The sequence below is a fragment of the Pomacea canaliculata genome, linkage group LG1, assembly GCF_003073045.1.
Source record: "Pomacea canaliculata isolate SZHN2017 linkage group LG1, ASM307304v1, whole genome shotgun sequence".
NCBI lineage: Eukaryota > Metazoa > Mollusca > Gastropoda > Architaenioglossa > Ampullariidae > Pomacea > Pomacea canaliculata.
The window spans coordinates 25,633,719-25,649,214 of record NC_037590.1 but is presented as its reverse complement, the minus strand read 5'-3'; the positions used below and the strand labels follow the sequence as shown (position 1 = coordinate 25,649,214).

The window sequence follows — 15,496 nt, the reverse complement described above, 5'->3', positions numbered from 1 at the left end:
TCAGGAAAATGCAAGTTGGTGGTTGTCCTGCAAGAGTGCTGACTAAACCCTCATGTTTTTCTAGCGCATGTCAACATTTTCTCTGAGATATTAAAACTGTGTAAACAGACTTGTCAAACTTGTTACACTGGTCAACACTGAAATTATTACTGACTTAAAAAAGGTCCTAATCTGTAGTATCTTGGTGAGCTGAACATGAATAAGACCATGAACATTTTTTCTCAGCTCTCATTTTGAAGATATTTGATATAGTTCATTTTCTATGTTTCACCATGTAAATGTATCCAGTAAGACCCTAACAATATCCTAAATAAACATAGAATGATATAATATTGCATAAAAGCATCATGCACACATCCTCCACAGTTTAATGCATCATTTTCTGATGGAATGCAGTACTACTGCTAGGCAGATGCTGAAGTAAGCTGACTATATAAAGCCCACTCAGAGAGCGAGAGCATTTAAACTATTTCAGACTTGTGGGATACAGTTTAATCTACTGTTACATAAAACTGTTATTATTTTATCTGTTTAGTTACAACACAAGACACTAATGCCTCAGAAGTGTGGACAATTTTTGCTATATTTGTGGGAAAGTGATATTTGCCAACCCAGAAGAAAAGTATCACTTCTGAAGTAAAGAAGGCCGATAATCTTTACTTCAGATGCAAGATTGGGGACCTTTTGCCCTAACACAGTTGAAACTGAACAGCACTTTCTCTTTGTATATCCTGAATATATCAACCTTCGTAAACTGTTCATCCCTAAAAAATAAGCACCCTTCACTTTTCCATTTCACACTCTTGATTGTCAGATAACAGAATGCCAATTACATTATGTCTTTTGCCTCTTTTGTTTACAATGCATTGGCGATAAGAAAAGTTGTGGCATAAATTAAAGCCCATTACATTCAGGAAGGTCATAAAGTATAATGTATACATTACATATGATAATTGTTTACCTCCCTTTTATAAGTTTTAACAGCCAAAGGCTGTGAGCAGGTTTTCTCCTTTATGATGTAATGATTCTCCATATATGGTGTTGATATTTAGGATAATGATGTACGAGTAGTGTATGTGTGAGAGAGAGCATATTCACAAATGCTGCTTTTTGAAGTGCATGTATATGTATGTGTGTATAGAATTTGATAATAACTGGTTTTGACATTACTTATTACTGGATTGTATGTACAACAGTTTTAAAATGTGTAGTTATTTTCTTAAATACTCACACCCTTGCTGAAGCTATGCTCTTAAAGTAATAATCAATCTGATAAATACTGAAATGCCTAGGATCTTCATCTGAATCTTGCATTGTATATTTTCATTTGCCATTATTGAATTCTGCAATTTTTTCAATTTAGTTAATGTAATTATGTGATTGTAATTAATTTCAATTATTGTCATGTTAGGATGTAAAATAATAATGTTGCTGTACATCTTTCATATTTGTACTATGGAAAGTAAATTGTATTTTTTTCCACACTACAGTTTATGAAAATGTTAATTATGATGGCTACTATTGTTGCCCTTGAAATGGGTTCAGGCCTACTCAATAAAAAAATTGAAATCTGGAAAATCATCAACCCCACACAGAATAACTAAATGACTTAATCATAATGTGACCTAATTTGTGATTTGGATTTACCCAAGGTAGAATTGCTAGGTACAAGACCTAAACAATGGAATCTTGAAGACAACTGATGAAGAATTTTGTAAAAGCTATGGACCAGACTTCACCAGCTTTCCGATGCCTGCATGAAAAATTCCCTTGACTCAGCAAGGCACAGATCAAAAAGGGAGTTTTTGTGGGTCCTCAGATTTGAGAGCTCTTCAAAGATGACTGGTTCAACAACTTTGCTGCAGGGTAATGCGAAACAAGGGTGGAATGATTTTCACCTCATGTCTACAAACTTTCTCGGGAATGTTAGGGCAGAAAACTACGATTCCAGTAGAAGACATGTTGATGCAGTATCAGAAGCGTAATGCGAAACAAGCGTGGAATGATTTTCACCTCATGTCTACAAACTTTCTCGGGAATGTTAGGGCAGAAAACTACGATTCCAGTAGAAGACATGTTGATGCAGTATCAGAAGCGTAGATGCAATATGCCTCTAAAGATCCACTTCTGTCACTACCATTCAGATTTTTTTCCTGATAACTGTGATTTAGTTAGTGATGAACATGGCAAATGTTTTCATCAAGATATTGCAATAATTGAAAAAAGATACCAGGGAAAATTGTTCCACTACCATGCTAGCTGACTACTGCTGGACACTCCCAAAGATGCTCCCAAACAGCTGTGTAAGAGATGGGCAAAGAAATCTAAGATGTAGTCTATGGCTTGATTTTTTACAGCTATTAACCGCAGGTCAATTACTACTAGCATACATTTCCTGATGTACACAATAATTATTGCAGATTACATTAAAAACTTGAGCCAATTTTGCTTTTTGTCCTATTCATGTTGAGCACATAAAAATTGATGAAAAATGACTAATTTCATTTCAGTAACGTGACTTTTGTAAACATTTGTTGACCAGTGTTATTGCTCTAGTCCTCTAGTGACCACCAAAGAGGACTACGCAGGTGGTCTTGACATACAGATGTACAGCGATTTAATCAGGCTGGCCATGACGTTACGTTCTCTTCCTTGCGAATACCGGAAAACACTGTTAAATGCCTTCTTGAAATTGATGAAGAGATAGTAGAAATTAGAGCATATTGTGAAAAACAACACTTGATGCTAAACATTTTAATTAACTTCAATTTATTTACAAGAAATATGGTGATCGAACAAATTTTTTAAAACAATGCTGCAAAAGAAATGAATAAGAATATTTATTGTTCTTAAAACACAATATTAACAGATCTTCCAATAATAGTATTTGAAACCCGTATTCTCCCAAGAAATGTTTTGAAGGGGCAGGAGGTTGCTAATGCAAATACAATTATATAAAATTAAAATAAACATTGAAGTCAAAAGTGTACATGGCAGCTAGAGGGTACATCTAAGTGTTCTCACTGGTATGTACTATGCATGCTTCGAGAGTGCATGGTCTTGAGACTGTTTCTTTATTAAATCCTGTAGAACTGGCACTGCCTCTAGACTGTAAGCTTTAACAAATTAGCAAGGAAACTAATTAAATTCACATACATTTGGTAATACTAAAATTTCTTTTGTTGACTGTGGCCAACAGTTGAAGAGTTCACAGAGGCATGAATAACATACAAGCACTCAATTATTCATTGGAATATTTTTAAGTTTCTGACTTCTGTTTGTTCAATGACCTTGTAGTCGGAGGCACAGTTTTTCCACACAAAACCATTCACAAGACCACCTGGACTTCACCAGATGGACATACAGAAAACCAGATCGATCACATCACCATTAATCGCCAGTTTAGAAGAAGTCTGTCGAATGTCAGGGTAAGGCGAGGCACAGATGCAGCCACAGTCTTGCTTATGTCAACCATGAAGATAAAGCTGAGGTCTTTCTGTGACTCACTAGCAGACTGTACCATAAATTCAAAGTGCAGTTTCTTAGAGACCACAGAAAGCAAGAAGAGTTTAACTGAGAAGTTAAAAACACGTTTGTGATGCTGGAGGGACTCCTAAAAGAAACAGTGGCCAACCACTAGACAGGATTACAGGAGACTTCAAAAACTGCCTGCACATGTGCTCTGGGAAAGAAAGAAAAACAGCACATGGAATAGCTGACTTTAGGGACCTGGCAAAAGATAGAGGAAAGGAAAGAGCTGAAGCAGAAGATCAAGCAATGTCAAGACCAGCAGGAAAAAGAAGAGCAAAGTACTGGGAGATAAGCTGAGAAGCGAAAAAGAGTGCAAGAGGGTGACAAGAGACAATTTGCACACAAGATGGCAGAAGAGGCAGAAGCCCCACTCCACCTACATGGGAAATGTATTACAGTCTGATCAGTTCACCTACCTTGGCAGCATAGTTAGCAAAGATGGAGGTGCAGATGAAGATGTAAGAAGCTGAATAAATAAAGCCAGGCTTGCATTCCACACCCTGCGATCTATCTGGAACAGTAAGGCTTTATCTCTACACACCAAGATCCATGTCTTCAACGCAAATGTAAAGTCAGTCCTTCTATATGGATCTGAGACATGGCGTGTTACAAACACCATTACCAACAAGATTCAGACATTCGTCAACAGATGTCTGCGCCACATCCTCAACGTCCCATTGAAGATCTCCAATACAGACCTGTGGGAGAGAACCAACCAAAATCTGCCAGCCAAGACATCAAGAAGCGAAAGTGGGGCTGGATCAGTCACACCTTGTGAAAGCTGGCCGACAATTTAACAAGACAAGCTCTGGGCTGGAACCCATAGGGAAGGCCCAGGGTTGGAAGACCCAGACAGACATGGAGGAGATTGGTCCACAGCAAGGCGGAGGCAGCTAGCATGACATGGTCCCAACTGGAAAGGGACGCCCAGAACTGGGTCCGATGAGTGTAGTTGCGGCCGTATGCTTTGATGGAGTGATTAGGAACAAGACGACTATTTCTCAAAAATGATTTACATAAGCTAACATGCAGATATTAGCAGCAAAAACAGTTATAAAGAAATGACACTTACCAAAGTTTACATATTAACTTCAAAGCCATACATTTAATGTCTGCCTTGAAAATGAAGGACTGCTTGCAAAAATGTGCTTGTGAGAAAATGAAAATTAGAAATTTGACAACTGTTAAATACCAAAATCAAAACTAATCCACCTTTCACTTCTCTCACAACGTCAAATAAATCAATGAATGTTGGTTAATGGGTTAAACTCTAATTATGTTTACATTCAGCAACATATACAGATAAGTATGGCAGCAAGCAGCATGCCATGACATTGGCATTGACAATAGTATGTTATGTTGCAATGCTTTCATTACATTAAACTTAAAAAGCAACTAATTCACACAGATTTGTCAACAGCATTTACAAACTATAAAATATTTCATTTGGCATGAATCATTTCTTCATTTTCTTTAGGTATAAGTGAAAGAGTGAAAATGAACAGATCAAAGACCTACAACCACAAAATAAATTTTAAATTGACATTTTATCTTTTTTGCATTTGAAGGCAAGTTCATATCAAAATAAACAATAGGCAACATGGTGTTCAACTGATTTATTTTCTAATACTACAGCATAATAGTTTCAGGTCTGTTGGATGCCAAAAAGATGATAGAGACAATAGACCGAAATGTACACTGCATGGTAAATTACTACTGAAGGTACTGTGTACATGCACTCTAAATGCTGCCTTTTATGATACAAAAAGATAAAATACCTTCAGCACTGGAAATATTTGAAAAAATTCTGCCAGGGATCCAGAGACATGATCAGTACTTTTCTCATTAATCCACAAAGGCATCTTGACTCCAGAAAATTCTACAAAAAGGGCACAGAAATATGTGTTAAATACTACAGAGATGATGCATATAAAGAAAATGTTTTCAGACATCAAATGATCATTTGTAAGAGCGTTGCAATTTTCACCACAATTTCTTAATATTAAAAAGATTTTCTCGCATAAAATTGTTTTAAGAAAGTGTTTTCACAACTATTAAAGTTGGTGGCAATTGAGCAATGCATTGTAGAATAAAATATACTGCCCTAAGGATGTGTCAAAAAGAATTAAGACAGCATGTTAAATGATCCTGAATCCACATCTGCACATCACTCTGTGAATGACTGCAGATTTGCACAAATATTAGCAGCATGCAATTTGAAAACATTCATTGTCATGAACAACAGCTTCTAAATATTATAAGGTCTCACTTATGTAACTATAAGGCTTGTTTTAGTGATATGGGCATATGCTAAAAATACTTTTCTGATGAACACATTTGTCATGTGGTGTAGGCATTACATCTACTTGATTTGCCTTTTGAAATAGATTGGGCTACACTTTACATCCATTATAATTGATAATTAATCAGTTCTTGTTAGTTGGATCCTCTTTGCATTTTCTGTATTTGTTTTTATTCATCATTAGTATAGTTGTTTATTCTTTCTTAGTACTTTTGTTGTTTGTTTTCCTGTCCCTTGCATGTTGTCCATGTCTCATTCTTAGGCACTAAGAGCATGCTCCTTAAGAGTGTGAGCATGGGCTTTACAAGTTTTGCATTTATTATTATAATTTTTACATAAAATCTGATAAAAAATATTGAACCATAATGGAAATCAAACAACTTCCCTTAACCCATACAAATAATGAAGATAAAGAGGAAAAACTGATGTAAGAAGCAACAAATATCGAGACTATCTAGATGCATCACTGCTAGATAACCATGAAATAAATGTTGCAGAAAATGTTTCTGACTGTAGATAGCCATTTTCCCACCCAATAGTGCAAAAATCTTCAAACTTCCCTTAATTTTATGCCCACACCTAATCATGGTCGCTTTCTTTATGTTAAACTGCGTAGAGAGTGCTGTGTAAGGAAATATATTTGTCAAAAATCCTTCGACTACAAATTTATTTTCAATTTACAAAAAAGTGATGTCTCATGCAGAAAAGGTTGATTTTTGCATATTTTTATTTTAATTCATAGTTTTATTTTGTTCATACAGTTCACGTTCACATATATCATTTATTCACTATGATTTTTCAAAGTGACCAAGTTTTGTGCATACCAAGATGTACATTTTTAAACAGTTAATAAACAAAGGCATTTTGAACAACAGAATGCCTAAGTAAAACAAGACCACAAAAAATATTGCAAGCCTTAAAAAAAGGCTGTCTAAAAATGTATGTCTATTAACAAAATGGCTGAAAATTGTAGTAAACTACATTAATTTTGTTAATTTCAGTACAAAGTATGTTTTTAGAGACATCACATATGCATGTTATAGTAGAATGGCAAAAAAGTTTAGGGTGCCCTATTTTAAGTTCACTGTTCAACATCTTAGAAAATATGCAAGAAACCCTCCATTCACATCTAAGAGTTAACAAAAGCAGCAGCAACAATGACCAGGCTAAGTAGAATTTGGTACATCAGCTTTATAAATCCCCATTAATTCTCCCTTTGTTCTGTGGGTTCTGAGACACAGACTAGCTTGCTGATATAGAAAACATGATCCAGGCATTCATGACATGCTAATAGAAGCCTAAAACATAAGGCCAACAGCTACGTGCAAAGCAAAGTCAAATCCTTAGTGGACCCCTCCAAACTCTTTCTGACAGCAGTAAAGTAGTGCAAGTATGTATGGGTTGCTCATGTGACATGGAACAGAACTGTCTAAAATCATTCTTCAGGGTACTGAAGTGAACATAAAATAGTGGCCTTAAATTACCATGCTAGACCTTACCAACCCCAGAAAAGGGCTTGGCAAGCTGCTGCATTCATGAAGTCTCCCCAGCAATCTACATGGATCAGTATACTAAATAACTGAAAATTGCTCTACGAATTTTTTGAAGTAACAATTGGAATATGCAATGCTCCTACGTTAGAGTTACTATTGTACATCTTTACAATCTACTAGCCAGTTGCTGAAGCCACCACTGAAAGTACACAGTAACATTCCATCAAGCAATTTAGCTATCTAAAAGAAAGGATGGAAACAGACTGGAAACAGAATTGGAAAATATGTGTATATACACAGGTGCATGTGCGGATTGTGTTAGACACTGAAAATAACATCGATAAATGAGCAGACAAGTGATTGAGTAATAAAAAAAATACGCTATTCTATACCACGACCGATGATATTTTGAAAATATCAGCAAACTATTCGAAGGCACAGCAGCGAAACCAAACGTCTCGTCATGAAGCGAAGAAAAATAAAGCTTATCGGTCATGTGAATCTTCGATTGGCATTTTACTTGAAATAAAAGTAAAGGACGAAACATTATAACATTGCAATGGCATAATTATGCAACTCACAATATGCTTTGAGCTTGTTTTGATAAATAAACCCAAGAAAATGTTTACTAATCCATCGGAAGTTTGAACTGAGACGTTTAGTCCTGCTGGGAAGTTTGAGTCCGTTACAAGTCCGTTACACTTGGCAGACGTTCCTTCCCCTTCTCTTGTCCCGACTGTTTGAAATTCTCTACGCCTTTACACTTCGAATTAATTGTATCTATGTTCGAAGCTTTCGAGACAGATCTTAAAACCCACCTCTTTGAAAACAACAACCAAAAAGAAAAAATAGATAGCACCGTCTTAGCGAATAACGGAAGTGCGTCGTAGATCGGTGAAGCGTATTGAACAACGGTGGCGTGTTGCATAGCGCTTAGCGAATCGAGCGAAGCTAGCCTAGCGAACCTATCGTTTAAACTAGCAGCTAGGCTCGCGGGTGTAGCAAGAAAAAACGTTTTGCAAGAATCAATGGTTGAAGCGAGGTATGCTCATGCGTAGAAACTAGTGTTGCTGAATGGATTAGCAGACATTTTCGTGGTATTTTTCTAAATCAAAACCAATAATAAAGCTTGAGTTTATGTGTTTAGCTTTTTCATGTTATTTTTATTTAAATTCGACGTGTATTTACTCTTTAGCAGACGATCCAACACCCACTCGCGCAGGGATATCAGACGAAAATAGTCCACTATCCACATCACTTGCAAGCTATAATAGAAGCAATCTGTTGCAGCGCCAAACAATACTTTTAGTGGCATTCATTTGTGAACTAAAGAGGAAAAAGTCCATGAGAATTAAAGATTATGCGGAAAGAACTATGCGGTAGTCTGCTATTTCCTGTATGACCATGAGAAAATTTGAGGAATAGAAAAACAAAATTTAAAACATGGATTCTTTTGCGATTGGCTATTATCTGTGAAAACACGAGGTGCCAAACACACGTTAAATAGTTTATTTCCAATTTTCCAGTTTTTTTCGTCGTTCTCGTTATTCTTACTATGTCTCTTTTTTATCATTTGAATGTGTTCCTATTTTTATTTTCTGTTGTTTGTAGGTCAGTTTGGAAGACTTTTAAATTTCTGACGAACTATATAACCATCATTTAAAAAAAATGCATGCAGAGAATGGCATTCGAGTAGCATATCACATAAAAGTAGGGATCGTAATCAGACGCAACATGCCCTATAAATGAACATTATTGGTGGCAATACTTTTAAAGGTTGTGAAGTTCATCTTAGTATTGTAGCGGGAGCGCTGTTTGTCTAGTCCCTCCACCCCACATCCCCTTCCACACCACGCGTGGTCGCGCGAGCGGCGCGCAGCGCGAGACAGGGCAGCAACTGCGGGTGACGTAGTACCCAAGCTGCCCTGTACAAAATGCGGGCGTACAGCAGCGTCCAGAGCTGTGTGCTGCATTGTACTGTCTCTCTCTGGTTTAGTGGTTGTAGTTAGATAGGATATCAGCAGGGATGGGAAGTAGCTGTAGTCTAGCTATAGCTACTGTAGCCGGCTACAAATTTTGTAGTTTGTAGTGTAGCCGGCTACAAATTAAAAAAAAAGTAGTTTGTAGCCGCAGCTACATTTTAGAAAGTAGCCGTCAAAAAGTAGCTTGGCTACATTTTGGCTACTTTCACGACCATTCGTCAACAGCGTGTCAGCAAGACGACTACAGACTCTGCTCTCACTGCTCGGTGTTTTGATAGCCAGACACCCACGTTTCTCGCACGTAACAGAATAAAGGTCAATTTATATAAAAACCAGTTCTTGTGTTAGCAAGTAATAGTGTTTTGTGTGTACGTTTGATGTTTGTGTATGTTGCTACAGCCAGCTGGCTACAGCTAACTTTTTATAACATCAGGCTTTTAAAAGTAGCCAAAAGAGGCTGACTACATTTTAAAAGTAGCCAAAAGTAGCTGACTACTTTTTGGAAAATTGTAGCTGTAGTCTAGCCGACTACAAATTAAAAGTAGCTTGCCCAACAGTGATCATCAGCCACTTTCTTTATTCTTAGAATATATCCTATGTGTCCAAGCATTACTCCTTGCAACGGGTTGACTTTAAAGCAGCAGATTCATCAGAGTGTAACAAAATGTGAATATTTTGGGAACACCCAGGCCATAGAATCAGCACTGCAGACAGCCTGTTGACATAAATGGAAATTTATAACTATTCCTTTCTCTTATTGGTTTTTTAAAGTGCTTATAAACAAATGTCCATAAAACTAATAAAATGAAACTACATGTACTAGAGAAAAATTAGGTTTAGTAAAGGGCTAGTAACTGCAAATTTATTTTCCTAAGCTATGTAAAACAAATTGCATAGTGATACTCAGCAGTATAAAGCATAGTTTATACTTTATATACTTTATACTATTTGAGAACACTTTAAAGTATGGTATCACATGCTCTGAGAACCATTATGATGCAGCATTTGATAAGAGAATAGCAATCTAATACTGAATGTCTATATACATTAACAGAAGGATAAAAGTTGTTTTCCTGTGTTGGTTGGTTCTTAGAGCCAGCTGTATTCTTACGTGCAGTTCACTGACGCAGCCGTTGGAAAATACACAAAAAGAAACTGTTGGCTTGTAAATATATTCACTAGTTTCCCATATGATGCAGTGCTATATGTGTCTAAGGTGACCAGACGTCCCGCTTTAGGCGGGACAGTCCCGCTTTTGACCTCGTGTCCCGCCTGCTCATCGGGCGGGACGCCCAATGTCCCGCTTTCTGTCAAGTCCATCAAATGTCCCGCTTGTCTTTCAAAATCTGAAACCCCCCACAGCGCCCCCCAACACACACTTTTTTCGGCGTTCTTTGACAGTGACGACACCATCATCGGCACGTGTGCCACTTTCGCCCCCGAAACGTCTGGTCACCTTATATGTGTCCCAATACGCTGTATGCTGGGAAACGTTTATAATATCGACACTCACACTCAGACATATAAGCATTTCGCTAAAAACAAACGACGAGTAGGCTTTCTGTTGTTGTCGTCCCGACTCGAAGTTTCAAGGTCGAAGGCAAATTCATCTACCATCTACCTAACCCTACCATATGTATAGTTAGAAAGATGCATGAACTTTTATGGTTGTATATTGCATAATTTTAAGTTTGTCCATGGACGTGTATTTATGGACTGATGTCTGTATGCCGAGACTCACTCTCGGCCTCTTGCGAAGCGATCCGAGGTCAGTCTCGGCGAGCCATAAGCCGGTCTTTCTTCTGGAAGAGCAGCGCGAAAATGGAATTTAATGAGACTTTTGATATCAACAATATAATTACCGTAAGCGTATTGCTTGTTTGCACTAGTAACCAAACGTATATCTATTTAAAACACAAAAGTATTTGCTTCACTTGTTTGAAATCTTTCTATGAAATAATAAATAATGTGAATCGCACATGCATAAACTTCTAGATCTAGAATCATAAAGTGTTCCCATATATGCTTCACCTCGGTCTCTCGCTTTTATATAAAATCCCGTATTTTGTTGTGCTTTCAGGATGATGATTGCTTGTTACATATGCAAGATAGTAGTAGTACTGTTACAGTGTTACCAAATCGGCAGTGACAGTCAAGGTAAATATCATCAAGGACGTGTATAGGATATTAGTTCGTGATATATCGTACTTTTGAGTTAATAATGCGTGCAATATTTTATCATTGGACACAGCCCAGGATTAACTTTGAAGCACATAGACACTGTACTCCAGTCCTGCAGCCAGTCATGTTTAACAAATAATTAATTTTGATGACAAATTTATGTACGTATATTTTGAACATCAATAATCAACAAATTGAAAATGTGAGTTTATGACTTTAAGCATGGGGAAATATAACTATTAATTAAATGGTAAAATTATAGATATATCCAAAATAAGAAATAAATTGAATCTGTATAAAGTCCTTTTATGTCCTGGGATTCTCATCTTTTTAAAGTAAAGGATTTGTTGTTTTAAACATAAAAATGTATGAGCTGATAAATGCTTAAAAAATCCCACAAAAATGTAATCAGCCTAAGAAACATCTTAAATCATCTGTGTTGGCGAAGGGGTGTGTGAACTGAAAGCACTGATGTTGATCTAGGCCTATTCATATACAACGAGTTTTTAAAATCAATGAGAAGACTATTTAATCAATACACTTCTCAAATAATTTAATGAATGACGCGATTATTAATAACTCAATTTTTTTTATGGGCATATCTTTGGCTATGTGAAAATTGTCGCCTTATAGTCGCGAACTAAAACATGAACAGGACAAAGAAGAGTAAGAGGTAAATAAGATCAGTACCTTTTTTAATGCATTCTTCTTCCAAGTGCCTTGAACAAATCTTGGCCCTCAATGGATTAAAACTTGTGTCTGATCACGAACTAATATACACATCCGTGGTCTTTTCTAGCGGCCTGTAGCACGAATGAGAGCCGCTCGCCACTTGTCTTGATCTGTTGATATTCCTGCTCGCGGAAGCGGAAAAAAAAACTGACACCGAAAGATTTGATACTTGCACGTCAGTTGTATTCTACCAGCAGCAGCATTAACCCCGCCTTTTGTGCGTTTCTTTATTGTTCTTACTCTTGCAGACGTTGCTGACAAATCTATTGAAGTCATTCGCTAAAGTGCTAAACCATGGTAGGCTTCACCGGAAGTGTTGTGGTATGGAGCCTCGTTCTAGCAGTTAAGTGAAAAAAAAAAAAAAAATCGTCTGCCACCTGTCCAGGGGATATAAGTTCGTGGTTTGTCTGATTCTCCTTGCTGTTTACAAGGACTCATTCCTGCATCCCTGATGATACTTCCTATTGTATTTGAAAGAAATCATAACACAGTGTTAGCGAACGCCTCGGATAGCAAACATTTCGGATAACGAACAAAAATTCCGTTACAAATTTGTCTCGGATAGCGAACAAAATTTCGGATAACGAACAGCCACGTGAACCACACGACCGACGAGCATGTCATTTGCGCTCGAGACACAGTTACGATCGGTCGTTCCTTATCTGTGCGCATCCTTCTTATTTAGTGATTTTTGTGCTTTATTTTAATAAGATAATCCTCAATCATGGCTCTAAAGAAGATTAAGAGCAATAGTAGTGAGGTAATGACAAGGAAGCGGCCAACAATTGAATTGCAAAAGGAAATGATTTCAAGGTATGAAGGAGGCAGGGAAGGGGCGGGAATTGGTGTTTTTACGCCGTGTCAGCAACTAAGGCTATATTACGGCAAGCAGCCAGCCCTGTAAACAGAAGTCACGTGCAGAGAAAGATCAGCGTGCCCGAGACGAGAAATGAACTCAGGGCAGCCAACCTTCACTGTATTGGTGACAGGCGTTAACAGCGCTAACCGTTGCGCCACCGGACCGCTGAGGCAGGGAAGGAGGAATTCCCAAGTTCAATGATTAAAGAAATGTGTGCGAAGTCGAGGGAATTGCAAATATTTGTAGAAAAGTCTTTCCCTAACAGTGCGATAGGCAATAGGAGCCTAAACATGTTTAATGATAATGTGATATATTCTTCTTCTTTCCTATACGCCCCCAGTAGAGCATAGGGCCGCAACCACACCTCGCCATCGGACCCGGTCCTGGGCATCCCTTTCCAGTTGGGACCATGTCATGCCAGCAGTCTCTGCCTCTCTGTGGACTGATCTCCTCCACGTCTGTCTGGGTCTCCCAACCTTGCGCCTCCCCTGTGGGTTCCAGCCCAGAGCTTGTCGCGTTAAATTGTCGGCTGGCTTTCGTAGAGTGCGGCCAACAGGCCTGACGAGAGGGGGGGACAGGGGGTCTGGTGTACCCGGGCCCGCGGCTGTCAAGGGGGCCCGGCCTTGGTCAGTGGATTTTTTTCTTCTTCTTCTCCTTTTCTTTTTCTTTTAAAGAAAGGTCTAAGGACAGAGCACCCAAGCATTACACATGCAGAAGTTGAGTTTGAGTGTAGATATTGAGATTCGAATTGTAAACATAGGTTATATACTGGGAAAATAATTTACGATTACAAGTACAAGGGGCCCGGAGAGGTCTGTCTCGGGGCCCGGGCTGGTTCTCGGCGGCCGTGGCGGCCAATCCAGCCCCACTTCCGCTTCTTGATGTCTTGGCTGGCAGGGTTTTGGTTGGCTCTCTCCCACAGGTCTGCATTGGAGATCTTCTCAGGCCATCGGATGTTAAGGATGCGGCGCAGACATTTGTTGATGAATGTCTGTATCTTGTTGGTGATGGCATTTGTCACCCGCCATGTCTCAGATCCATACAGGAGGACGACAAGTGGCTGGAGGGGACAGAGCTCTGTTGTATTTTTGTTTTATCTGACATCCTCCTGGTGTTGGACTTGTGCTTGTGTATGATTTTGATGGGCCTCTCGTGTGTGTGGAGTGTAGTGCCTCTTCGCTTTGGTGACTGGAATTCTTTGTCAACCTTCTGACTTGGCGATCGGCGGCACAGTTCAGTGAGCTTCATGTCCGTTGGATCGGTGAACTTTTGTGTGTGCTAGGGTCATTCGTCGTTCCGTAGGACTGGTGTCGTCTTTTGGATGTGCTATGTGCAGATATATTTCGTATGAAATGCATTCCGGCTTATATGACATGTTTGATTATTTGGCCTGCGGACTGTGCTCATATTGCGTGTAGACGCTGACCTTTGGCTTGGAGTACCGTCATTTTGTTCTGATGTGATATATTACCGAAGAGTTTTACAAAAAAGGCAGAAGCAACCGACACTGGGCAAGCTTTTTCCTTCAACCTCAAAGCAACAGAAAATGGAAGTCACCCCTGATTTTACAATGACGTCACATGTGCTCATGGAGGGGAAATCCAAGCAGTAATTCCACCCCTTCCTCCATCCACCCACGCCGTCAAAATGATGATGATGATGATGATGATGATGATGGGGTCTTATAACGCGCAAAATCCGTATCATGGAGAAACGCTCAATCCGCCGAAATTGTACATAAAAGTACACCAATAAAATCCACATTAGCAGCCACAGGAAACCAAAAGGAAAGTTCACACAGTGAAGTTGCACACAGTATCAAACGATCTGACGGCTAAAAAGGACCACAGTTGTGAGCGAACGATCTGCTGCTGAACACCACTCACAAACACAGGTCCACAAATCAGGAGAAGGAAAAACAGGTGTTCGCATGGGCATTGTAGGAAAAATGAAGGGTAAGATCATCAGGTGCTTGGCCCTGCAGTACAGTCGTCAGTCCTCTTGACGAGTGCTGAGCTACATGCACTGTGGTCGTATCTCTGTGACCTGTATATAGCTGATCGATACAGGCCACACTGTCAAACTGCACGATGACCCCCTCTGATGATTGTGATCAACATCTACAAGCCGCATGATGTAAGTGTCTTTGTGTTGCATTCTACGAACTGACTGGATCTACAGGCTGGATGTCGATCGCTCTCGCGTGCTTCACTCACTGCCGCAGCGAACTTGAGTTGCAGTAAAGAAAGTGAAGCGACGATCCCCTTTTTCATTGTATAATATGATAATATTCCATCATATTCTTAAGATGTTCTCAGTATATTCTCAATATTTTTCCAATGTCATCGATCCTTGTTATCTGGAGTCGTCACCGTTAGATCTACAGTGATCGCCCTTATTAACCACAAATAACCAC

The 15,496-nt window shown here is 38.8% G+C and overlaps 1 protein-coding gene across 5 annotated transcripts in view; it reads right to left on the bottom strand.

Annotated features, from left to right (window-relative positions):
• The window catches only part of LOC112575188 (protein N-terminal asparagine amidohydrolase-like), a 45,860-nt gene extending 37,493 nt beyond the window's left edge, over positions 1–8,367 (bottom strand). Inside the window, exons 1-2 of one of the 5 annotated variants that reach the window (XR_003101583.1) lie at positions 8,145–8,362; positions 5,310–5,410 (exon numbers count right to left, since the gene is read on the bottom strand). Coding sequence is in view for 4 of the 5 variants with exons in the window: in XM_025256884.1 (XP_025112669.1) it covers positions 5,310–5,393 (84 nt within the window). In the remaining variant the exon portion in view is untranslated. Of the gene's footprint in view, positions 1–5,309; positions 5,411–7,907 lie in introns of all 5 variants that reach the window. The other 4 variants (XM_025256884.1, XM_025256857.1, XM_025256876.1 and 1 more) reach the window with 4 other exon arrangements.
• Positions 8,368–15,496: the final 7,129 nt, after the last annotated feature.